Source organism: Chrysemys picta, chromosome 2 (assembly GCF_011386835.1).
Source record: "Chrysemys picta bellii isolate R12L10 chromosome 2, ASM1138683v2, whole genome shotgun sequence".
In the NCBI taxonomy this organism is placed as follows: domain Eukaryota; kingdom Metazoa; phylum Chordata; order Testudines; family Emydidae; genus Chrysemys; species Chrysemys picta.
Genome location: NC_088792.1, coordinates 231,214,704 through 231,241,275, shown reverse-complemented (window position 1 = coordinate 231,241,275; position 26,572 = coordinate 231,214,704). Strand labels below are relative to the sequence as shown.

Below are 26,572 nucleotides of genomic sequence, written 5' to 3'. Positions count from 1 at the left end.
TAAGGCAGGCTCGGTCGCTCGCTCGCCGCCCGGAGGGGGGCGGTGCTGCCGCTCCCTTTGCTGAAGTAGCTCCCAGGTGGCAGCGCCCCGCTCTCCCCAGCCCTTTCCCCTCCCTCCGCACCTGTAGCGCGCAGCGCACCCACAGGGCGGGCAGGAGGCGAGTCCCTACTGAGCCGCCGTAGCGTCGCGGCTCTGCCCGCTCCCTCCCTCCGCCTTTCTGCCGGGTTGGGGTATCGCGCCGCCGCTTCCTCATCTGCAGCCCTTCGGCCGCGGCCCTGACGTCGTTTCCTTCCAACATGGCGAGCGCAGGTTGTTGCCGCCGCCGCTAATGGAGGCTGGTGCGGGCGGGCGACTCCGGGGCTGAGAGCGCCGCGGTCAGAGCTACCTGCCGAGCGGGGCTGCAGCGCCCAGGCCGGGCCCGTCCCCGGGGCCTCGCTCACGGCGCGGTGACCTGCTCCGCTCCCCCGCCCCCAGCGGCCAGGCGGCCCCAGTTCCGGACTTGCAGCCGCCCGAGTGCCCCCCTTGCCCGGTCCCCGCTGCCTCCCCCCGGCGGGAGCGGCCGGTCCCCCCGATCGCTCCCATGTATGAAGGCAAGAAGACGAAGAACATGTTCCTGACCCGGGCTCTGGAGAAGATCCTGGCCGACAAGGAGGTGAAGAAGGCGCATCACTCCCAGCTGCGCAAAGCCTGTGAGGTGGCCTTAGGTGAGAGCCGGGGAGGGAGCGGGCAGGCGGTGCCCCTGGGCTGACTCCCCTCCCTTCAGGCCCCCCTTTCCCTAAGCCGGGTGATGGGGGAGACAAGGCGGCGGTGGGGGCCGTTCGTTGATCTGGGAAAGGGAGAGTGATCTGGGGGTGCACCACAGGCATTGGGGAGTGGAGGGGACTGATGGAGGGATTGGAGAGGGAGAAGGAGGGTTAGCTGGGGGCTGGTGATAGAAAGGCAGTATAAGACAGGCCTTTGTGATCAAGCAGAAGATGGGGCCGTGCTGGTGTTTGTGGTGCTGGGGATGGGAAGAAAAGAGGTGTGTGTGTGGGGTGGGGGGGGGGGGGAACCAAAGGCTTTTGGTTATTACACTGCAAGCAACTACTGGTGTGTTTGGATCTCGGAGAGAGAGAGGTTGCCCCTTGTTGACAGCGAGGGGAAAGGATGCAGTCGGTTGACTGGCGGGGTATCACGGCCCCACAAGCCCAGGATGAATAGGCAGAGAAGAAGGTGTGTGTGCTCTGAGCTGACCTGGAAGAACAAGGCCGCCGGGGAGGGAGCAGGTGACAGGCAGCGATAAAGGGGGAGGGGAGAGAAAGAAAAGGGGATGATGGAAAACAAGAGACAATGACACTCAGGCCACGTTTAAAATTGATGTCTGTTGTTGAATTAGGAAGCTATTCTATAGAGAGGAAGAATGAGGGTGGAGGAGATTCAGTCGATAGCTGTCTAAAAGGAACCTCTGTAGTGTGTGTATGGAGAGAAAAATAGCTGCTAGGAAACGGGGTTTCTTTCATGTATTGGAGAGTTAATGCAACCACAGTGAAGGGAGATACATTGTGGGGATATTCATGTTGCTCTAGATTGAGGTGTTAGTTGTCTGACAGCTGAGTGTATAATGGAGATGTTTATGTTGCTCAAGATGAGCGAAGTATTAGGTGTGTGACACAGCTGACTGTATAGGTGAGGAGATACTGAGAAGAAAAAAGGGTTGGATGTATGAAACATGCATTTTGGCTTAAATATCATGGTGTAATGAGCACAGGCCCAGGTACTGAGTTCTGGACTGAGAAATGACCGCACATTCATAAAGATCAATGTGTCATTTAATTGGAAGAAAATCTACCTTTGATTTGTTTGGCTGTAGTCTTTTTATCTTTAAATTGGCAATACTGTCAGTGTTGTTGAAGTGATTTTATCTTATGAATTTTTGGTAATATGTTTATTTTAAGTAGATTTAATTAAAAGGACATAATTAACCTGAAATTTACTTTAAAAAAAATCAATTACAAGTAGTTTCATGTACTATACCAGCTCATGAGTCTTTCTGCTACTTTTGTCACTTTAAAATCACATTTTCCTTTTTAAAAATAAAATATTTGTCTCCTTTGTGATATACTCTGACCAACAGGAAATTGGACATAGTGAAATTGGCTATTCAGAAGCTGCTGTCAAACACACACAGTAAACAAATTGAAGAAAGTATTTAATCTCTAATCTTTCAGTTATAGTTTTTTTTTTTAAAAAAAGACAAAAGTGAGATAATGTCCATTTGACTTACAAGATAGATTACGCATTTACTCTTAACTGAATTTATTTAAGTTGTAAATAAACTAAATATAAAGCATGCAGTTTAAAAAAACGGAGTTTATATCCAGACCATCTTATGTGGAATTAATTGGACAGTAGGAAACTTCATGAAATTACACTTTATTTCAGAAATTGAATTATTTATTTGTATCCCTGGAGCATCCAGATTCTACTACCAGGATGTTGGTCCCATTGTGTTAGGTGCTATAAAAATATAAACAGTTTTGCCCTAAATATCTTGCAGTCTAATATACTGATCATGCAAACTGATCTGTGCTGGCAGACCCGTACTCACAATGACCCCCATTGATTACTGTGTCAGTGTTGAGCTTTACTGAAACCTTCAACTGTGGTTCTGATTCCAAGATTGGCATCTAAATAGGGACAAGACATGACACATGGGTGTGAAGACGGCAGAGGACAGGAGGGTGAGATAGATAAGGGCAATACAAGATTGTATATATTATCTAATATATAAAATATAAAGACTTCATGGGTCTTTTGAATAGGATAATCGAACAAATGATATTAATAAATTATAGTGTTTTTACTGTAAAAAATGTTCAGACTGATGCAATAAAAACCTTAATGGGTGATTGTTTGGGGACTCAACATTTTTATGGCCCCATCTTCTAATTATAACAGTGATATTTAGCTCTTGAATAGCCGTTTTCATCCATAGATGTCTAAATGCTTTACAAAGGAAGGGAAATATCATTTTCCCCATTTCACAGATAGGAAACTGAGGCATGGAGTGAGATGTCTCACCCACACCACATCAGTGGCAGAGCTAGGAATGTGGTTGATTCCTAGAAATGTTCTGATTCCTAATCTATTCCCCTATCAGCTCGGACTGCCTCTCCATATTATTATAGAAGTCTTTTAATTGTAATTATGTAAATCTCAGTTTTTACTTCTTGCTTCTAAAACCAAAAACATTACCATCTTGGATTTTTGGATGCTGAGTGCTAAAACCAATTGTTAAGGAAACTTTAGTGAGGCCTTACATAATGATTTAAAGCTACTGCAGGTGATCTGCTGAGGAGTTGATTTTGTTTTTCTTAGTTAAATGGGATTTAGCTTTTACCTAATGTTATTAAAATGCATTGTATATATTTAAATTAGCTAAAATATTGTTGTCAGTCTGAATAGTTAATCCACGAAGATCTGGTTAAATTATTTCATGAATTTTTTAAAAAGCTTTTTCATTACTATTTTGGGATCTTCCCAAGCACAGTAGTGCCAATGATATAATAATAGGATATTATCTGCTGACAGTAGATTAGAAGAATACTGTAATTAAAATCGTTGTGACTCTGATCCAAATATTAGTTCTGCCTGGGTCCTTGTTTTGCTGGATATATTGTAGTTAATACAGATCTGCATATTAAACAGAAGCTAAAAAATATTTTAGCCAAGGAGTTTTTGGACCCACCTTTTGGAGAGAGCCTTTAATAACAACAACAAATACATGTGTGCCATGGAACCAAAGGAGGTGGACAGAGAATACCTTTTGGTCTCTTTATGTTTTCTATTTAACTGTGCTCTGTGCTAAAAATATCAAATGCTTAGATGCCTTAGAAATGTGTAACATATACAATACTGATATAATATGAAGGTCCCTACTCAGCTGTTTACATTTACTGCTCAAAGTGAACAACTAAAGGCATAAGGAAGGGGTGGGGGGACACCGTGAATCTTAAACAGTAAGATTATAATAGACTCTATCTTTAAAGAGTTTGAAGTGCACATAATAACCAGCTGCTGTTTACACTGTTTTCTTCATACAGGTACATGTGGCCACCATTAGACAAGCCTCTCTGCTTTTTTTCAATAATTAATTATTTTTTTGGTTCAAATTGTCAGGTTGGTGGGGTCCAATATTTGCTCTACTTAATGTTCCTTATATTAGATCTGGCTGTAAATTTTACATCTTTGTTTCTAAAAACAATTTTTCGGTCTTCCTTTTGTTCTGTTTTTCTAAAATCATGCGGTCAGTGTCAGGAACCCAACATGTATAAATAACAAGATTAAAAAAACAAAAAACTTTTAGCATACTCATGTGCTAAGCAAAGAAATTACTAAGAAAACATTTTGAGATTTCAGGGTGTTATTGTGAACAAAAGGAAGTTAAAACCTTTAAAACAGGACTATTGTCACTCCTTACTTTTAATCCCTACATATTGCTTGGCATTCTTTACTATTACATTTTTCTTAGAATCTTACTCTGTAGTGTGTGTTGCTTTAAAAGCGTGAATGAAGGAAACTATTTTCTGGGGTGTTAACTATGATTGAGTTTTCTTTCTTCCAACCGGGAGTGAAGATGAGGTTCTTTTAATGTAAACATCTTCATTTACCAGTTATTAAAATGTAAATTGAACCTTTTTTCTTGCACACAAAATGATTTGATTTATAGCTATGTTTTCTTAAGGTTTTTTAATCCAGCAGAATTAAGTCTGGTGTTTACATTCCATCTTACTCCCCCTCCCCCCATTAAAGCTTTTTACCTGGATTCTGGTTTGGTGTGCCAAGTTGTGTGGGGCTTCATACAGAACACTGTCAATTAAGTCTTGACGTTTTCCCTTTTTTTACATCCCATTGTTTGTAATGCCTCTAAGAAGCCTGAACATTTCATATATTCTTTCCCACACTCCTTTACTATTTCTCGTGGAACACAGGCGACAAAAGAACTGTACATTGTTTACTTATTTGTGCACCAATATCTTTTAAAATGTTAGCAGGAATGTGTTCATCTTTTGAATGGTCTGTTAATTTACTGCCTAATGCAGACAATAGAATTAGATCTCCCATTATTCTCAGTGGGGAGCAGGCAAATGATTGCTTCCGTTTTGTGGTTGTAATTTTCAGTTTTTCAACTATATTGCCAGATTATTACATTATTAAGGTAAATTGAAATGTGTGCCTAATCTACTTGGGTATCCTTACATTATTTTTCAGTTGCACGTTAACAGGATTTTAACTTTTTAATTGAAATAAAATGTTTAGTATTAAACTTTTTTGAGTTACTGTGTGAACCTGAATAGCTGGAGAGAGAGTTCACAGAAAATAAGATTCCCTTCTGGCATTTGTGGTTTATATACAGTACTTGTGTAACCACAAATTAGAATGACCTCTGGCCATATTCCCTACAACATCTTAAATCTGTAAACTCCAAATAAACAGTATAGAATTAAACAAAACAAGAACTACTCATCTGCTTGAAGTTCCATGCTCTGCTGAACTGGTGACACTGAAAACCTTGCCTGGAATTTAATCCACAAAAATCCATGCTGTTGTCTGGGTTGGCAAGGCCTCCATTTATGATCCCACTGGGTGAGGTGTGTCATGGCTGTGGAACCTCCTGCAGGGAGGTCTGTTCAACCTTTGTGCCATGTCACATGCACACACTGTGTGACCATTTAGTATAGATACCACATCATGCAATTGTTGCAGTGATAAATATCAGCATAGAATTATGATTTGAGTGTAATTCTCTGAAAATGACAAAAAGCTAGAGTAAACCTACCTCTCGGTAGAGTTGGCTCACCTTCACCTTAAGCTGTGAATGTAGAGCTGAGCTGGGTGGGTCTCCTCTGCTCTCCTTTCTCTCCTCTTCACTGTAGAACTCTTTCACGTGGTCACCTTCTAGCATGGGAGGTATAGTTGGATAGATGTGTAGTAATAGGTATAATGGCCAATATAAAAACCAAAGGCTATGTCATGAATATGTAGAGCATTTAATAAGTCCGCTTCAAAGCTAGTGCAGTTAAATTAAATCTCTAAATTAGATCATGTGCCTTTTCTGGAATAAATTCTCTTGCAAAGTTGTTAGTTATTTTTCCTGTGTACACTGGCAGGCTTCTTATCTTAAATGACACCTTGTACCTTGTTACTAAACGTAGTGGTTAATTTTTAGATACTGAGGCCAGGTTTTTAGAGTGCTTATATGCTTGATCGGAAAGATAGTAATTCTAAGTATTATATCTTTTCTCTTGTACTCTTGTGTTGCTAGGAAAAGAATTGTAACTGCAAGGTTTATTTTGTCCCAATAGCTTCTTCTGATTCAAACAGAATAATGCTAGATTATTAAAATGGGTTAGACTCTTCTGTTTTTTATATTGTTTCTTATGTCTCAGATAGCATGAAGCAACAAAATCTCATTGGTTAATATTGTCACTGTCTTCCCCCTCAACATTTGTTGTTGTAATATTCTTCCAGTTGAGATGTCAAGTAAGGAGCTTGCTATATTCGTGTTGTTGCTAGCAGGGGCACTGTGTAATTACGATTTCTCTTCTCTTCCCCTTTTGCTAAGACCGAAGACTTATCAGTAACACTGAGACTTCACTGACTCAGTAAACTATCTTCCAGGTTTGCTACCACATCTGAGACTTGATGTAGTGCTACCAGTTGGCCAGATTTACAGGACTGAGGAAAACAAGTGTAGTTAGAAAATAAGGCTCCATAATCTTGAACGCTATATTCAGGAATTTCTTGACTGTTTGGAATGATAACACTGTTAATCCTTTGAAGGGAAAAAGGGATACTAATTCCTTTTGCTCTAGAGTTACTTAAGGGCTGTGAATCTCTGATCAGCCAGTGTCTTGTATTAGGTTTATTTTTTATAAGAAGTTAGTGTGGATCAAATGTGGGTAGGGAAGAATTTAATGGATAAGACATGTCAAATCTTTTGCTGTCCTGGTAAAATGAAAAACCAATGGAAACTTTCACCCTCTTTGTTTTTCAGCTGGAACTCTGTATTTACAATAAAATCCGTCATATTTACTGTCTCTATCACCAACAGAAATTGGTACAATAAAAGATATTACCCACCCACCTTGTCTAATATCCTGAATTGACGTCTATAACAACACACTGCATATAATAAAATATATCCTCAATTTAAGATATAAAAATATCTCTAAGCCTTCTTTATCTTGACTTTCAATACATTCTGAATCTAATTTTAAATTTCTTTGTCTTAAAACATCTTTGTAACACAGAAAGTTCAACTTTTGAAGCTAGTGCTGTATAATAAACGGAAGTAGGGCTAATTGGAATGTTTAAACTTAAATGATAAAGTTGTCTTGTGACTATACTGCATCTGTTTCTAACAATGAATCATCTTTGACTAGGAAAAAGAAAATGTGAAATCTTCTTTTCTGTGTTCCCTACCAGCACATTTTTCCTCATCTTACTACCTCATTCCTTACTCTTCTGTCTTTCTCCCCCATTTGCTCTTATCTTTACTCCTTTTGTTCTTCAGTCTCACTATCTACTTTTTCTACCTCCTCCTGCATTTTCATTTTTTAAAATTATAGTGGCACTGATTCTGGGTATGTTGTTAATGTATGGGGATATTCCAAATTGGAATATTTTAAAAACTCTGCTCTCTCTCTCTGACTGGTGAAATCAGATGTGCGATGAGCCACGTTTTCCTGGAGTCCTTCAGAAAAAAACGGCACTGGAGGTAATACTGTAACAGCACTTGATTTAAAAATGACTGGCTTACTGCTCAGTGGCCAATGAAAATTGACAAACAGGAGTGGTTAAAAAAAAAAAAAAAGCTGTGTTACCATGGGGACTTCAGTCTGAGTGATGTATACTGGAAGTCTCATGCTGCCAGTACTAAATTGTTATTGCAATTTCTAAAAATTATAGAAGATGATTTCATAACTCAAAAAGTGTTGCATCCAATATGTGGTAATTCTATATTAGAAATCATCTAGATGGATGATGAGGAGTTGATCACATACTAAAAATTAGTGGTAGATTAGATACAAGATATCATGACATGGTTCTGTTTGCACATTTTGATAAAGTCCAAAACAATTATCTATATCCATCTGCTTGAAAGGGGCTAGTTTCACAATGCTGAAAACAATTATGAGCCAAATCAGTTCTGAGAGAGAATTAAACAGAACAATGTGAATAACTGGGAATAATTGTTTAAGAGCACTTTACTAGATTATAAAATAAACAAAAAACGTATTTAACAAATAGAAGAAGGGGGAAATTCATAGTAATTAATATAAATTGGAAGCTAGGAATTATAGACAATTGATGAGGGAAGCAAAAGGACATAAGGAGAAATCTATGGCTAGCAGAGATAAGAACAATGAAGAGTTTTTAAATTGTATTAGGAAAGAAGGAAACCTAACTGGTATTCGTCCATTACTAGAGGGAAATGGTAGCTATCAGTAATGATACAAAAGAGACAGAAGTGCTCAATGAGTGTTCTGCATTTGGGACAAAGCCAGGTGATGTAGTCATAGCATGTGGTGATGGAATACTTTCCATTCCAACTAAGGAGGATGTTACCCTGCAGCTACTAAAGCTAGACATTTTAAAATCAGTGGGTTCAGGTGGTTTGTATCCAATAATTTTTAAAAGTGCTGGTCAAAGAGTGCTCTGCACTATTTAATGTTGATTTTTTTTTTTAATAACTCTTGTAACACTGGGGAAGTTCCAGAGAACTGGAAGAAAGCTAATGTTTTATCAGCATTTAAAAAGAGTAACTGGGCAATTATAGGCCTGTTAGCCTCACTCAGTCCTGAGCAAAATAATGGAATAGCTGGAATGGAACTCATTAAAGGGAAGTAATATAATTGATGCCAGTCAGCATGGGTTTATGAAAAATAAATGTTGTCAAACTAACTTGATATCTTTTTTTTTTTTTTTAATTTTTTAAAATTTTTGTTTAGATTATAAATTTGGTTGATAAAAATAAGTGGTGTTGTAATAGACTTCTGGAAGGTATTTGACTCAGTACCACATGACATTTTAATTAAGAAACTAGAACGATACAAAATCAACATGCCACTTATTAAGTGGATGAAAAACTGGCTAACTGATAGATCTCAAAAATGTAGTTGTTAATGGGAAATCATGTGGGTGTGTTTCTAGTGGGGTCCTTCAGGCATCAGTTCTTGGCCCTGCACTATTTAATGTTTATATAAGTGATGTGGAAGAAAACAAGAATCATTACTGATAAATTTAGCAGATGATGTGCAAACAGAGCTGACCCTAGGTGTTTTGCTGCCCATAGTAGAAAATATTTTTGGCACTCCCCAAGCAGCTGAGCACAAAAAAAGAAGAAAAAAAGGCCAAGCATAGCAGCTTTTGGGGGCCCAGGATGAGAGGGGGAAGAGCAGCTAAGCACCTGTCAGCTCAGATGTTGATGCCTAGGGCAACAGCCAAAAAACCCACCCAAAATGGCTAAGTGCCTGCCCATTCTTTCCCCTCGAAGTTGATGCCCAGGGTGACTTCCCAGGTTTCTGGCCCTGCACACAGATTGGGGGAGGGGTAAATAATGAAGAGGACAGTCACTGATACAGCACAATCGCTTGGTAACTGAAGCGCAGATAATCAGTGTTTGTTTTAGGATGGCCATACATAAAGTTATGCGTCCAGAACAAAGAATATAAGCCATATACATACATGATGGAGGATTCTATCCTGGGAAGCAGTGATTCTGAAAAGGAGTTGAAGATCATGGTGTATATAATCAGCTGGACATGAGCCCCCAGTGTGATTCTGGCCAAAGGGGCTGAGGCAATCCTTGGATGCATAACTAGGGGAATATTGAGTAGGAAAAGACACAAGTCATGTAACATCTATTTGGTATTGGTGTGACTGATAATGGGATACTATGTCCACAGTTGAAGAAGGATGTTAATTGGAGGGGGTTCAGAGAAGAGCCACGCAAATAATGAAAGGTTTGGACAACATGCCCTATAGTGAAAGACCCAGTGAGCTCAATCTGTTTAGTTTATCAAAGTGAAGGTTAAGGGTTGATTTGATCACAGTGTATAAGTACAGTACTCTACATGGAGAATAGAAATTTGATAATAGAGAACTCTTCACTCTATCAGACAAACGGATAACAGGATCCAAAGGCTGGAAGGTGAAGCAAACAAATTCAAATTAGAACTATGCATAATTTTTTCAGTGAGGATAATTAGCCATTGAAACAATTTACTCAGAGTTGCGGTGGCTTTTCCATTTATGTAAACTTCTAAATCAAGATTGGATGTTTTCTAAAAGACCAGCTCTAGTTCAAACAGGAATTAATTTGGGGACATGCTATGGCCTGTATCATGCAGGTCAGACTACATAATCACAATGGTCCCTTCTGCTTTTATAACCTATTAATCTGTGAAAAATATTCACTGTTGTTGTGGGGACAATTTTTTTTTTTCGTTGAGGGAGGAAACAATCTATCTTTATGGCAGCTTCAGTATGTGTAGTGGGGGAGGAGTTTGCGGGAGGTTTTACTATATTAAAAATAGAAGTAAAGTTTTACTGTACTGCATCAAGCATGTGGCTTCATTGCACAAGTGAATGGAATACTCCTAGAATACTCAAGGAGCTGACTGAGGAGATATCTGAGCCATTAATGATTATCTTTGAAAAGTCATGGAAGACAGGAGAAATTCCAGAAGACTGGAAGAGGGCAAATATAGTGCCCATCTATAAAAAGGGAAATAAGGACAACCCAGGGAATTACAGACCAGTCAGCTTAATGGCTGTACCCAGAAAGACAATGGAGCAAATAATTAAGCAATCAATTTGCAAACATCTAGAAGATGTAAGTCAGCGTGGTTTTGTCAAAAATAAATTGTGTCAAACCAACCTGATAGCTTTCTTTGACAGGGTAACCAGCCTTGTGGATAGGAAGGAAGTGGTAGACGTGGCATATCTTAACTTTAGTAAAGCTTTTGATACTGTCTCATATGACCTTCTCATAAACAAACTAGGGAAATGCAACCTAGATGGAGCTACTATAAGGTGGGTCAAAACTGGTTGGAAAAACGTTCCCAGAGAGTAATCATCAGTGGTTCACAGTCATGCTGGAAGGGCAAAATGAGTGGGGTCCCGCAGAGATCAGTTCTGGGTCTGGTTCTGTTCAATATCTTCATCGATGCTTTAGATAATGGCATAGAGAGTATACTTATATAGTTTGCGGATGATACCAAGCTGGGAGGGGTTACAAGTGCTCTGGAGGATAGGATTAAAATTCAAAATGATCTGGACAAACTGGAGAAATGGTCTGAAGTAAATAGGATGAAATTCAATAAGGACAAATGCAAAGTACTCCATTTAGGAAGGAACAATCAGTTGCACAAAAAAAGCTAATGTCTTTCTGGGGTATATTAGCAGGAGTGTTGTAAGCAAGACACGAGAAGTAATTCTTCCGCTCTACTCCGCACTGATTAGGCCTCAACTGGAGTATTGTTGTTGGCAGTTCTGGGTGCCACATTTTAGGAAGGATGTGGACAAATTGGAGAGAGTCCAGAGAAGAGAGACAAAAATGATTAAAGGTCTAGAAAACATGACCTATGAGGGAAGATTGAAAAATTGGGTTTGTTTAGTCTGGAAAAGAGAAAACTGAGAGGGGACATAATAGTTTTCAAGTATGTAAAAAAGAAAAATTGTTTTTCTTAACCCCTGAGGATAGGACAAGAAGCAATGGGCTTACATTGCTGCAAAGGAGGTTTAGGTTGCCCATTAGGAAAAACTTCCTAACTGTCAGGGTGGTTAAGCACTGGTGGGGGCATGGAAAGAATCCTCACACAGCAGCAGTAGCACTGATCAGACTTCCATAACGTTCTTCTTAACTCCCATTTCTTCTCATTCTTCTTTTCTATGTTTATTTAGTTCCTTTATATATTTTACTTTAGCTATAACAACACACACACTTTTGCAATACCATCTCTCTTGTGTGGAGAAGTGGTACGGTTGTAAAATAGGGTCACGCTCTAACCATAGCAAGTTTTATGTAGCTAGCATTGAAATTACTTGCAGTGAAACAGCACATAGTCCTTGCTCTGTTCTTATTTTTTATTATGCTGCTAAATGGATATCATTGTTCTAACAGTATTGACTATAATGTCCATCTTACTTTTTTGTAATATTTGTAACTTTTTTTTAACCAAAAAAGTCTTCTATCCCAGTTTTTTTAATTTGAGGGACTTGTGAAAACATTCTTGCGGTTTTGCGTCAAATGTAGTATTACTAAATACACTTCTAAAAATTAACCAATATTGTATTAAAGTGTATACTTTAAAAACTTTATTACTGTTTACAACTGTCTTCAAATAAACATGGTTTTCTTTTTTGGATTTTTCCTCCCACTCTGTATAGCATGTACACACTGATATGATAAAAGATTTCTTATGAGTGCTCAGTTACTGGCATTCATGTACTTTAAATACCGGTAATAATCATTTGAGTTGAAATAGCTTAAGAGTCACTGGTTTAGATAACTTTTCATCTTGTGGCTTACTTAAAGATCTTTTCTGATCTCACGTTTTCACTGTGTCAGCTATTGCACTTGGTTATAGGAAAAGATATTAAGATAACATTACAGTGAGAGAATGAAAATAACCTTACAATACTGAGATGAGTGTAGCTTCTTGGTCACATCCACTGTCTTTTATCTGTACTTATTTCCTCTTGGTATAGAAATCTTTCATTTATTAATATTTTTATTATTAATAATAAATCATTGCTTTCAGTCTTCACTGTTCTAATCTCTTTGCGGTTTGTTTCTGTAACATTTGTTACGCATCCAGTTTTGGTGTCATTCTCAGATTTGGTCATGTGTTTATCTAGAAACAGAAGAAGCATCTGACATGAAATGCAGGATGCAGAAAGATTTTGCTGCAGCTTGGCGTGTGTGGTTTGGTGGTGGGTTTTTTTATTATTATTTATTATTATTTTTTAGTTGATCTAAACAGCCTCTGGGAACCATGAGTGTCGATTTTGCCTGCAACTAACAGGAGTACCGTTCGAAGACTGACGAATGCTTCATCGCTGTGACAGAAGCAGCTCTGCAGAAAGTTTGAGAATCACTGATGTAAACAGTTTCATAGGCTTTCCAGACACATTTAAGAAAAGATAATTAGGTGTTATTGAAATAATGGTCTTTGTTACTCTAACTGTTTAATATGGCAATGCAACATCTTGGCAGATGAAAAGAAACACGACGAAGTCAGTCAGTCAGTCAGTAGTGCTTGACACTAGTGTGGGAGAAGAGCCAAATGCGCGAGCGGCAGACCTCCCCACAGGTCCCCTTGCCAGAGGGAGCTTAGAGCACACTCTGCTTCCTGGCTCACCTGTGGGCCTCAGCCTGGGCTCCCTGATAGCTCTCCCAATGACTGCACTAGCCTTAACCTAGCTTCTCCAGACTGAGCGATTGTGGGCACGGTTCTCCCAGTTGTCAGTGGGAGCGCTGAATTTCTTGATCTTGCTTGACCTTGTCGCTGTATTGAAATTTTGACAGTTCCTCTACGTTGCGGACAGTTCTTGGAGTTGGCCATAAAGCAGTCTTCGTGAGAATATCTTGAGGCATACGCGTCATCTGCCCCAGCTAACGAAACCCATGAGCCTCTAGCAAAGTCTGCATAGACTGTAGGTTAGTTCTCTCAAGGATCTTGTTGTTATTGATCTGCTACCGGTAGTCCCAAGTGACTTCAAGGATTTCTTCCCAGCAGGTGCAGAGAAGTGAGTGGATATCCCTTGCAAGCTTTCTCCCCCTGCTTTTAGGAGCTCCAAAGGTATCAGATCGTTGCCTGCTGCTTTTCCAGGTGCAATCTCTTTGATAGCTTTCTTTACATCTTCAAGAGTTTGTGTTTGGTCCAGCTCCTGCATTGTTAGAAGCTGGGGGATGGCAGCTAAGGCAGTATCACAGATGGTGGCATCCTTTGAGTTGAGTTCTTTATAATGCTCAGTCCATTGGTCAAGTTGTTGTTGCCTGCCATTCAGGATGGCACCCTCTTTTGCTTTCAGGTTTGCATTCTTTTTACAAATTGAATCAAGTAATTATTTGATTCCATCGTTGGTACCACCAAGGTCCCCTCTTTTCAAAGCGTGTCTTAATCTTTTTGCACAGTTCTTGCCAATACTTTTGGGCACATTCTCTGGTGGTTTTCTGGATTGCAGTTTTAGCCTCTTTGAACTTAAGAGTTTTCTACTTAGTTGGTTGTTGAAGTAAAGTTAGGTGACCTTACTTTTTCTTTTCTATGAGTGGGAGCAGCAGATGTTCAGATGCTGCAAACCAATCAGGTTGGTTTTTTGTTGTTGTTCCATAGACCTCTTTGGCAGTAACCACTATCTTATTCTTGAAATTTTTCTACAAAGCATCAGAATCAGGGGAATCAAGTTGATCATTTTTAGAAAAACGCTCAAATGCAAATTGAAAATTTGCACAAGTGTCAGTCCTTCATGTTAGTAATGTGGAGGCAAGGTTTGCCATTTGGCTTTCCATGATGAATCTTTTAAAGATGTGCTTGGTGCTGAGAAGGGCATGGTCAGCGCTATGCATTGATCGAGCATGCAGTACATTGTGAATGTTTCTTCAACGGATCAGGATGAGATCAAGCTGATGCCAGTGTCCTGAGCAGGCATTCCTTGCTGCTGCCAGCAAAATAAATATTTGAAACTATAGCTCATAAGAGTGCAAAGCTCAAGGACACGCTGGCCATTTTTGTTGAGGCTACCTGTGCTATGTTGGCCAATAATGTGTCCCATTGCTCTTATCCACCTGGGTACTGAAATCACCGAGAACAGCAAGTCCGTTCCTTATGGGGACATTCTTTATGATTTGTTCCAGTTGAGAATAGAATTCAGCTTTTTGCTGTTTGGAGTAGTCAAGTGTTGGTCCGTAGATGAACAGAAGAGTCAGGGTTCCTGAGTTCATATTCACATCCAGCTGCGTGAGCCTGTCATTGATAAATACCGGAGCGGTACTTGCACTGAGGACAGACTTCTTGACCTCTAATCCAACACGTATATTTTTGGTTCATTTTCAGGTTTCTAATACCAGGAGAAATGGTAGTTACGTCATTTAATGATCTAGTTTCTGAAAGTCTCATCTCACTGATGAGTGCAATATCGACTCCCAGTTGATCTAGTTCTCTATCAATTATGGCTGTTTTCCGAAGTTCATGGTCTTTTAGTTCAAATCCGGTTAACATAGTGCGAAAATTCCAACAAGCAATGATTAGTTTAGAGCCAGGGAAGAAGAAGTTGGAAGGGAGCTTTTATTAGCCCACTTTTTCTAGGGGCTTTGCCGAGTTGGGGCATGCAGGCCACCCCTAAATAGGGCTGCTTGGACTGAGCTGCTGCTGAAAGCATGGGTCCTTCCCCACCAGGACAAGCCACCATGGAGCGCAGACCTACGCTGTGTACGCCTAGGTAAAACAAAGAAGGAAGGGGTTGCCATAGGCCCTACACCTTCTCTCTCGGCAACGACTATAGAACTCCAATGGCAAGACGAAGGTCAAGATGGTTGGTATAGGTCTGCTGCAGCTTCTAGCTGGAACTCCACTTTGAGTTGAAGGATGCATTCACCTTATCGCATTCGCAGTTGTGCCTTTTCTAAATGCCTGTGGTCCCATTTACTATAACTGTTTAATAGGTTCTATTTTATAATGTCATGGGCAAGTTGTGCAACTATTTTTAATACTAGTGTTTTTAAATTTAATCTTGTACAGTGAATTTAATCACAAGTAAAACATATAAATCAGTGGGGCTACCTGTATGAGCAAGGTGATAAAGTTTTGGTCCTTATTTTGTATTTTTAGTTGAGAGGTAAATGGAAAGCACTTCTACAGTTTGAATATGACTATTCCATTTTTGCTAAGATGCGGTATTTACTGCATGTATTGAAAATACATTAACTGCAGTGTCTTTTAAACAAAGGTGACTTAATTCTTTGTTTTTTATGCCTCTCAAAGATGTGGTAGTTCTGTTGCAAGGTTTGTAAAATTAATACAGTTGTTGCTACACATTCTGTAGGACACTCCTGGGTATGGCACTGTACATTCAGATGATAATAGAAGGTGAATAGGTTGTAGAAATAAGATTACAACTTAGTCACAAAAGCAAGAAAATTATCTTTTTTTTTTTTTCAGTTTTCCTCATTTGGTTAATAAGTCAAGGTTTTGAAAGGAATGCTATATTGCATCATGTGCACACTGGGAAAGTGGTGGATAGCAGTAAACTAAACTTTCTATGGCTGAATTGCAGACTGGTGAAAATGAAGCTTTATAACAGACAGCAGCAAGCACTTAAGGTATGTCTTCACTGCAGAGTTAGCCCAGGCTAGTCTAGTCTGGGGGAGCATCCTCACTGCAGAGCCCTACCTGTGCCAGACCGACATGGCTGCATCCTCAATGGTGCAATAATAGCCTGTGTGCTGGGCTGGATTTCTAGAAGGATATCTTGTGGTTCTTACTGGTATATTAAACTGGACCATTCTATGAATTTATTTGCATGTCCTTCCTGGGCTTCTGTGTGGAAATGCTCTTATAGGTCTTACTGACATCACATCACAATTTTACTAGGAGGCTAGTGTCAGCTTCTGGCCAGCCAGCAACACAGGAGAGGCATTTCTCTGTCCAGTTGCTGTGGAAGTACAGCAGAAATGGAGCAGGCAAACATGCGGTTAAAAGCAAGTCTGAAAGAAAGGAGAACTTAGACAAAAAGTATAGCCCAGGTGCTATTATGGAATAGGATTGGAGGACTAACAGCATCCAGACATGATTAGGATGGGTTCTTCTGCAAAGTAGTCAGGTTGTCAGCCTGGGGTGAAGGAAAATCTGTGCTCAAGACAGTATCTTCAACCATGCCTGCTAGGCTGGGCTTAAAGCATCCTCAAGTTCAGGTTAGAGGTTTTTCTGTGTGGGTGGAAGGAGAGTTAGGGGCAATGCCAGGGCCATAGCCTGGGCTAACTGTGCAGTGAAGACATACCCTCAGAGTAGAACACTATATAGGTACACCTCTACCCCGATATAACGCTGTCCTCGAGAGCCAAGAAATCTTACATGGTTTCACCTATAACACGGTTATATCAAACTTGTTTTGATCCGCCGGAGTGTGCAGCCCCGCCTCCCCGGAGCGCTACTTTACCACGTTCTATCTGAATTTGTGTTATATCGGCTCGCGTTATATCGGGGTAGAGGTGTATAAGTTTGAAAGATGGGCAGAATTTCATGTTAGGGCAGAGAGGACTTGCCTGTAACTTTATTATAGTAAAGACAATTTTAGTTGAACTTCTGGGACACTTGACTGTGTTTAATTTATTTTATTGTTGTTTTCTTCTTTTCATTTAAGATGTGATACTTGAGTGCACTACTGTCCTTATAAGTAGATCTGTAAAAACAAATTTAGATGTATGCTAGTGAGATTACCCCAGCAATAGGAATTAAAAGCTTTTATTTTGTTGATATCAGGTTTTTTACCATAACAATGGGAAAATGGATTTAGAGACACATGAGCACGTATAGAGAGTCAGCAATCAGATGGATCTGGAGCAGCTTTGTCTTCCAGTCTGTTGGATGTATTAGAGACGAACAGGAGGTGCCAAGAATGTACTGGATCTCCTGAGTTGTATGTTGCTTTCTTAAGTTCAAATCAAGAATTCTGCATTCAGTTGCTCCACTTCTCTGTTCCTGCTTTTTTACTCACCCCTTTAACTTAAAGAAAAAGTGGCATCTATGCCATTCTGTTTCCTGCTCCTTTTGTAATAGAGCAGAGGCTTTTTGACACTCTGCTTGTGTAGCTCCTCACTCCCTTTCTGGAAAAAGTGTATTTCTTACCTTTTCTTTCCCTTTCCAAGTGCCACTGTTCCTTTGACCACTCTGTAATCTTTCATCTCTAGTGGTTTTCCAGCTTAACTCAACCCACTTGTCTGGTTGAGATAGGTTGGCCAGATAGCAAGTGTGAAAAATCGGGATGGAGGCGTGGGGGGGGGGGTAATAGGTGTCTATATAAGAAAAATCCCCAAATATCGGGACTGTCCCTATAAAATCAGGACATATGGTCACCCTAGGTTGAGAGGGTTTTTCAAGTCCTGATTGGAGAAATAATTGGCGCATAAGAATTGTGGTAATGTTGTCTTTGAAATGCAAATTCAGGGCCACTTTTGTGATTTGCTACCAATTTCTTTAAACATTAGGAAATTTACACATTATAGGAACTTATGTATCAGAACTGATTTTGTGTAGAAAGTTGGCCACTTTCCTCTTTGCTGCGTAAACTAATCATTCTAGTACTGCATTCTAGTGACAGGTTGTTGATTCTCAGTAATCTGTAATCTACTCTTAATAGTGCTGTCATATTTTTCTTTATTTTTATTTCTACAGCTAGAATTAGGCCAAAATAATCATACATAACCATGGCTAAAGAAAAACTCGACTGCATAGATCTAGAGCATGATTTAAGGAATGTTTCTAGTTTGTATGCCACTTCAAATTGTAGTGTTGTTCTGTTTCTCTTTAAGAGAATTTAGCATAAGTTGTTTTCTCTTTTTTTCTTTAAAGAATTTCTGAGGAGTAATATTCTGAACAGTTTCCAACAAGATGGAATATTTGTTTTAATCGGGTTTTTATTGTTTAAATTAACATTTTTTCTTTTTAAAAATACCTGTTTAAAATGAAATCTGAATTTAATACAAAATGTTTGTGTAAACTTATTATAATCTCTTAAAACACTTTTAAATATGCTGAATCCATGAGTCTCTGTACAAAATCTTTTGAGTTACAGGCTGCTTTTCTATTTAAAGAAAGATTTTCCTCCCTACCCCCCCCCCCCACCCCGATTCTTCTAACTTTTGAGGTGAGGCCTTATAATATAGCACAATAGGTCATCTGTTACTTAGAAGACCATCTCATTTTCAAGAGACTTAGGCAAGATTAGGAGTTTAAATTCCAATCACTTTCACTTAAGCATATTTGAAACTTTTCCCAGGCTGACTACAGTTTAATTCGCTGACTACAATTAATCCTTCTGTTTAATAAATCATTATAGTTAATATCAAAAATGTTTTGATAAGAGGTTTAAAGTATCCAAAATGTTTAAGGTTGTTTTATTTAATAAAAGAAATTAGATGCTGTTTTCAATGTTTAATTAAATTCCAGTTACCATCCTAATACAGCTTGACACACATCATGGGCTAAAAGTTAATTATCTAGTAAATAAGCAATATATCAGTCACCATTTTCTAACCTACAAAAAAAGTACAGTTAATAAGAATCTGAAAATATTAAGCCATATAATTGCTTAAAGAAATATGTATATATAGTTTTAGTGTACCCTCCTAACTAGCAAAAAGATGTACAAAATCTAGTGCAAAGACTCTACAGTAGAACCTCAGAGTTACGAACACCTTGGGAATGGAAGTTGTTTGTAACTCTGAACAAAATGTTACAATTGTTCTTTCAAAAGTTTACATCTTAACATTAACTTAATACAGCTTTGAAACTCTACTATGCAGAAGAAAAATGCTTCTTTCCCTTTTTTGTTAATAGTTTACATTTAACAACACTGTACTGTATTTGGGGTTTTTTGAGTCTCTGCTGCTGCCTGATTGTGTACTTCTGGTTCCAAATGAGGAGTGTGATTGGCTGGTCAGTTCGTAACTCCGGTTTTCATAATGCTGAGGTTCTATTGTATTTAGTTGTAAATCAACATGTTTTGATGGCTATATCAACCAACGAGTTAGCCTTTCGTTAGCAAATAACTGAAGTACAAATGGAAAAGTTGATTAAAATCGATTTAATTAAGGCTTTCTACTCGGTAATTTAAATCAATCCTCTGTGGTTTCCAAAGAATAACTTCCAGTATTTTGGTATGAACAGGTAGTAAACTGTGAAAAATACTTATGCCTGAGTCAGGTGACATTTTAGTTTTTAATTCTATAGATAAGGCAACAATCTTTCATTAAAAAAGAAAACTACTCTGAAGTAATTTTGGTTGTTTCAAATGCAGTCACATAATGGTGATTAGGTTCAACAACATTTCTTTAAACCCTAGGCTGTTTAAAAGCCGGAAAGCGGATAGTCTAAAGCAGGGGTCGGCAACCTTTGGCACGCAGCTCCCTGGCAGGCCGAGCTGGTTAGTTTACCTGCCGTGTCTGCAGGTTAGGCCGATCGCGGCTCTCACTGTCCGCGGTTCGCCGTCCCGGGCCAATGGGGGCAGCAGGAAGCGGCGGCCACTACATCCCTCGGCCCATGCTGCTTCCTGCCACCCCCATTGGCCTGGAGCGGAGAACCGCAGCCAGTGGGCGCCATGATCTGCCGAACCTACGGATGTGGCAGGTAAACAAACTGGCCCGGCCCACCAGGGTACTTACCCTGGTGAGCTGCATGCCAAAGGTTGCCGACCGCTGGTCTAAAGCACAAGTTAGTAATGCAGTTAGGATATTTTTAAAAGTTCTATCCACACTGGTTGTGGAAAATGCTGACAAAGGTGTAAATTTCTCAATCCATGCCCAGATTATCTTGTCTTTCTCCTGCTCTATGGTGAGAAGTGGTGGGGGGGAAAAACACTTTTTCATTACACAGGAAATGTAAAATCTCTCGAGAGGTGGAGTGGTCATCCTTTTATAATGCATTTACAGCTTGCTTTCAAATTAAGTGAGTAAACCAAGTAATCAAAGAAAACCTGTTTCATGGCTAGACTTAATTTAAAACTGATGTGCATAATTATTCTGATTGGTAGAAACCACTCATTCTCTCTGAAATCTTAATGTAAAAGATGAGAAGAAGTGGGAGAGTAAAGGTTAGCTCAATATACTTCTGGAAGAATTCTGTGCCAAAAAATCAAAAATTCTTCATACAATATTTTAAATTCTGCATATTTTATTTATCCAAAATTACACAATATAATCACACGAGTGTCAATTATTTTGGTAATTTATTTCAAAATACGTGTCAGCAAGTATGTCTGTAACAATGCAGATCATAAAAAAGATTGTCAGAAGTAGAGAGTTAAAGAAACTCCTGTGCCCACATGAATCCTCCCTGCAGTATCAAAGTATAAGTTGCCCTAAGGTAGGAGAGATGGAGAGGAAGGTAGAGAGCAGATTACTCAGTTGATAGAATGCATTAGCTTAGTGGGGTCTGTCCCCAGTATCTTCCTAGGGAGAAGCTCCCTGCTTCTCTGAGGGTGAACTGACCCCAAGACCTACTTAGTGCTTCTAGCCCCTCACCTTTCTTCAGCTCCCCGTCCCTCAGGATCCTTGCCCCAGGGACTGTTTCCCTATAGCTGCTCCTCCCACACTCACTGCCCCTTCCCTCAGGGCACAGCCCTATGCCCTCACTTCTCCTTTCCCCAGGAGATTCACTCCCCTTTTCCACCCCAGTACGACCAGGGGCCCTGTGCTCCCTCTTCTCCTCCCCACCACCACTGGGGCCCCTCTTCTTCTCCCCCCATCACCACCGGGGCCTCTGTGCTCCCCCCATCCACTCCTACCACAGGGTAACCTATGCTCCAACCACCACTGGAGACCCTGTGCTCCCACCCTACCTGACCCCCTTCCTTGCCAGCCCCACTCCCAGAGGCCCTAGTGCAGTGAAAGAAACTGACCATGGGAGCTGCAGGAGGGGACTACCTGTGCAGTGCTGCAGGTAAGAGCTCTTCCTGGGGTATGCCCAGCGAGCAGACCTCCAGTGTGAAACTCAGGGGGGTGCAGGGCAGGTGCCCCCCCCCCCCCGCTCTCCCTAAATGGTGCCCCTGGACAAGGCTCCCTTTAGCTTCCCCATAGCTACTTCTGTCAGTCCCATGCCCCTGCAGAGCAGGCCCAGTGGTGGGGTCAGAGTGCACGCACACACTGGGGCTACCTTCCAGTGGAGAGTGCAGGCCACTGGCTGCATGGAAGTCGGGAATCGCCCTACAGCCGCTCCCCCCAGGACATGGACTCAGTGGCGAGGCTGCTTCCAAACCTGATGCAGCGCAAGGGCCAGGCCTGCCCCACACCTGCCCCAGAAACACCCCGGGGCTCTGTCCCTCTACTCTGGGTGCACTGTGATCACAAGCCAGAGGGACAGAGTCACGAACACCCAGCCTCTCCCCCCCCGGGTGATGATTTACCTCTCTCTTGGCTGCTCCCAACACCCAAACTGATGTTCTCAATCGGGACCGCTGCTCGGGAGGGGCGTGTGACCCCTCTCATGGCTTCCCTTTGCTTTCCTGTGCGAATCTATTATCCTGTGGGGAAACCAAAAAAAAAAAAAACTGCAGGGGACACAAATTCTGCACATGTGGAGTGATACAGAATTTCCCCAGGAGTATCAGTAATATTAGTCATCTAATAAGTATGTGCTGTATTAAGATAGGCTAGCTGTGAAGGATTCAAAATATTGTAAAATTCATATCCTGTCTTTATTTTCCCCTCATTTCCATTCAACGGTCTTTGGCTGAATTACTTCCTATATCAATTTCTACTGAAGAAGTCAAAAGGTTCCTAGGAATAACGTACTTTTCTATTTCTGTTCTGCAAGTTTGGTTGGAGAATCTTTCTTCAGGACCTCTCTTTTCTAAGTCACATTTCAGGTTTGTCTGCACTGACCCCAAAATTCCTGTTACTCCTAATACATATTCAACTGAAGTGGAATTAAATCTAGTAGAAATCCTACTGTAGACAAAGTGTTTGGGGCTGGGGCTCCTTTTACTATTGTATTGTCACTCAGTGAGTCTGTATAAAAATTTTGTTTGACAAATGTGAGAGACTACAAATTGTTGCTAAATTCTCATCTGTCGATTATCCTCAATATTTCTTAAAAGGCATTATTAGCTGAACTGATTTATTCAGTTTCCTGTGAGTCTGAACTTGGACATGGGGTAGGGGATGATGCTTTTTAATTAGAATTTTAACACAATACCATATTCATGTTTACATTTGTATGTGATGTTTCAGGTGAAGCGGAGCCCTAAGATGTTGCTTGGGTTAGATAAAGTGTTGTCTGTCTTTTGCATCTCTATAGAATCTTGAAATGTGTTTCACAAGTAGAGTACACTCCACTTAAGGGGAAAATGCTTATTTTGGCCATTTCCCAAGGAACGATATTCTTTCCAGTTGTGGGGAAATGACTTGGTCACAATTTAAAACTTTAAAAAAATCTTTTTTAGTTAAACAGTGGGGGGAAGGGGAGAGGAAGCTTTGTTAAATATTACAATACCCTTGCCCTTCAGTTGAAAGAGGTTCTTCAGCAAAACCAGAGAAGACTGGACTTCATTTTCCTGGTATTTCTGAGGTTAAACACCCCCCCCCCCCGCAAAAACTTAACACTCACCCCTTCAAAAAAGATCTCCCCCCAATCCAGGCCTTTATTTTATTGCTTCTTTATGAGGTACACCTCTACCCCTATATAATGCGACCCGATATAACACGAATTCAGATATAACGCAGTAAAGCAGTGCTCCAGGGGGGGCGGGGCTGCGCAGTCCGTCGGATCAAAGCAAGTTCGATATAATGCGGTTTCACCTATAATGTGGTAACATTTTTTGGCTCCCGAGATCAGCATTATATCGGGGTAGAGGTGTATAAACATGCGCGCACACACACACTGTCTCTTTCTTTCCCCTTTTCATGTCACTTTAAAGATCTTTGACTGTAGTCCCTGTGGATCTCAGAAAGAAAGTCCTGCCTTCTGGGACTCTAAAATATAAGAATTGCCATACTTCATCAGATGAGAGGATCCTGCACTAGATGGTACACAGAACCAGCTGCTCCAGAGAATGGTGCAAGAAATCTTGCAGTAGAACCTATCTATAGACAACATTTCTTCCTAGCCCCCACCAGCTGTTAAATTAGTATACGAGGTGGTTGTGAGTGTGCAGAGTTGACCCAGTTTAATTTTAAGGCTTGATAAAATAATTAAGATAAAAAATTGACTAGTTAAATCAAAATAGAACACTTAGTCCAAAATAAGAGTCCAACACAGACTTGTACTGAAATAGCTACAGATATGAGTTAAAACTGATTTAGTTACTTAGGTTCCATTACGAGTATAGACAAGACCTTAAACTGAAGAGTGTCCTCACAGGAGTTGGCAACATTTGTACTGGCCTAGGCCATCCCAGTTAAGCAGCCTCTACTGCATACTTAATCTCTCATCTCTCTAGATTTGAGATGTTCAGGGTATGTCTATACAGTAATAAAACAGCCGCTGCTGGACGGGGTCAGCAGGCTTGGGCTGTGGGGCTGTAAAATTGCTGTATAGATGTTTGGGGTTGGGCTGGAGCCTAGGCTCTGGGACTCCATGAGGGAGGAGGGTCCTAGAGCCCCTGGGCTCCATCCCAAGCCCAAACATCTTATATAGAAGTTTTTAGCTCCACAGCCCAAGCCCCATGAGCCTGAGTCAGGTGACTTGGGCCAGCGAGAGCTGTGCTGCAGGTCTTTTATGTCAGTGTTAGACATACTCTTGTTGTAAATTCTACAACTAAATTTGTTTTAGTATACACATAGATCACCGTTAAGGTGAAATGTAATCTAAACATCCATATTGCATTCATCTGTGTGGTATCCATGTGGTAGGCATTGCTGTGATATTACACTTGTGGTTACCGTTAATAGTTTAAACATGGAATGACAATCTGTAGATAAATGTGAAATAAGTAAATTTTATGCTTCACTTTTAATTAGAAGTGTGATTTAGGTAAATGTTTTTAAATAAATTAAGTGATGTTTGTCGAATCAGATAAGATTTGTCACTGTTTTGCTTAAAACCTAGCCTTTAATGTTGTGATTGCAATTATTTCCTAACTTATCTTTTTGCTTGGATATGTTTGTGTGAATCAGTTCTTGAACACACAAACAGTGAAACATTTTTCTAAAGCTCTTGTGGTCATTTTCAGCATGGCATTGTTGCAGAACTGCAAGTGGTACTTTCTCATGTATGTATAAATTACATTCATTTAAGTAATAAACTACAATGTGTGCTTATATGTGTTATGTGTTTATGTTCAGTGTATTTTGAAGTATGAGTGCCATGAATCTCTTGAGAAGTATACCAGTATTACTTATCCTGCTATAGGTTATTTCTGTTAGAGTATAGTTTAAGAGTAAAAGGGAGTTTGGAGAACATTTGTCTTAGTGGAGAATAGTCTTTTGTCTTACTAGACCTGAAAAATAATTCCTAGAGAAATTAAATTGGAAATATTTGAGAAATCAAAGTATTAACGGAGTGGTTGACTAGATTCCAGATGGACTGTTGTCTTCCTGTTGCAAAATAATCCTAAAATGGCTCTGAGACATAACATGGACTCGCTCTGCTACTGCAGAACTCTGTTCTTGCTGGAATTAATACAGGAGCATAGCAAAATTGTTTGCTTACAGATCTTTCATGTTAATGTACTAGTTGTGGACTATCAGGAGCTGGTTTACAAGTATGACTTTGGGGGCTAGACTAGATGAGACTAGAGTAGACTAGATGACTCTTGCAGTCCCTTTTAACCCTATGGTTTTATGCTTCTATGATTCTGTGACCACCATATGGCCAGTTAGAACATAGCTTTGGGTAACCCTGTGCCCACTTTTTGAAGTCTTTGAAGTTGTACATGAATGTTAGATTTTTGTGCATGGACTTTGTCATGTGGAATTCTGAAAATTTGGGTCTCGTGTCCAAAGTGATGTTCTGATACTTATTTTTATTTGCAGCTTTGACATCAACAGCTTAAATGTGTCTTTAAACTTAAAATTTATCTACCAAACCTAATTAGTTGCTGTCATGCCGCTTGTTTGAAAATGTATTTTGATATAACTGTTCTATTGAACTTATGGTGTGTAATGAAATAGAAATCTTTTGAGTATAAAGTCTGAATGTTGCAAAACCTGGATATTGAACTGTCTGTGCATTTTGATATTATGGAGATAAATGTATGCTTTTAACTACAGAGAAAAACTCATCAAATGGTTAAAAGTGCTCTCCATCATTTTATTGCCCCCTGTAATACTCTTTGTACTGAGGGGGTATGGCTAAATCAGTAAAGAATATGGTGACTGAATCCAGCACTCTATGATAGAGGGGGAATAAATTAAAGCGATTTAAGAAGATAAAATGAGCAAAGCCAACCTGAATCCACAGATCTGTTCCTTAAATATGAAAAATCACCTGTGGAGCCAGAGAAGAAAGAAAAGAAAAAAGAAGGCTAAAGAGAGCTGGCAGATCCTAGTCCCAGGACAGCCTCTGGGGGGAGAAAATCAAGCAACAGAAGCCAGTGCCATCAGCTTGTAGAACATATTTAAAATTGCCCTTGAAGCTTGAAGATGTTAAATTGGACACTCATGCTGTAAAGAGGCAATGGTTGAGTGCAATGAGATTTTTTTAAATTAATTAAAATTAGGGCTGTCAAGCGATTAAAACAATTAATCGATTAATTGTGATTTAATTAGACAATAATAAAATACCATTTACACATTTTTGGATGTTTTCTATATTTTGAAATATATTGATTTCAGTTACAACACAGAATACAAAGTGTACAGTGCTCACTT

At 39.9% G+C, this 26,572-nt stretch overlaps 1 protein-coding gene across 3 annotated transcripts in view; it reads left to right on the top strand.

The window, feature by feature from the left end:
• The first annotated feature begins 429 nt into the window (after positions 1-429).
• ARFGEF1 (ADP ribosylation factor guanine nucleotide exchange factor 1) overlaps positions 430-26,572 on the top strand; it is a 170,890-nt gene continuing 144,747 nt past the window's right edge. For 2 of the 3 annotated variants that reach the window (XR_010598896.1, XM_005311372.5), the window contains exon 1: positions 430-704. Coding sequence is in view for 1 of the 3 variants with exons in the window: in XM_005311372.5 (XP_005311429.1) it covers positions 581-704 (124 nt within the window). In the remaining 2 variants the exon portion in view is untranslated. The remainder of the gene's footprint in view (positions 705-26,572) is intronic. The other variant, XM_065585718.1, reaches the window with a different exon arrangement.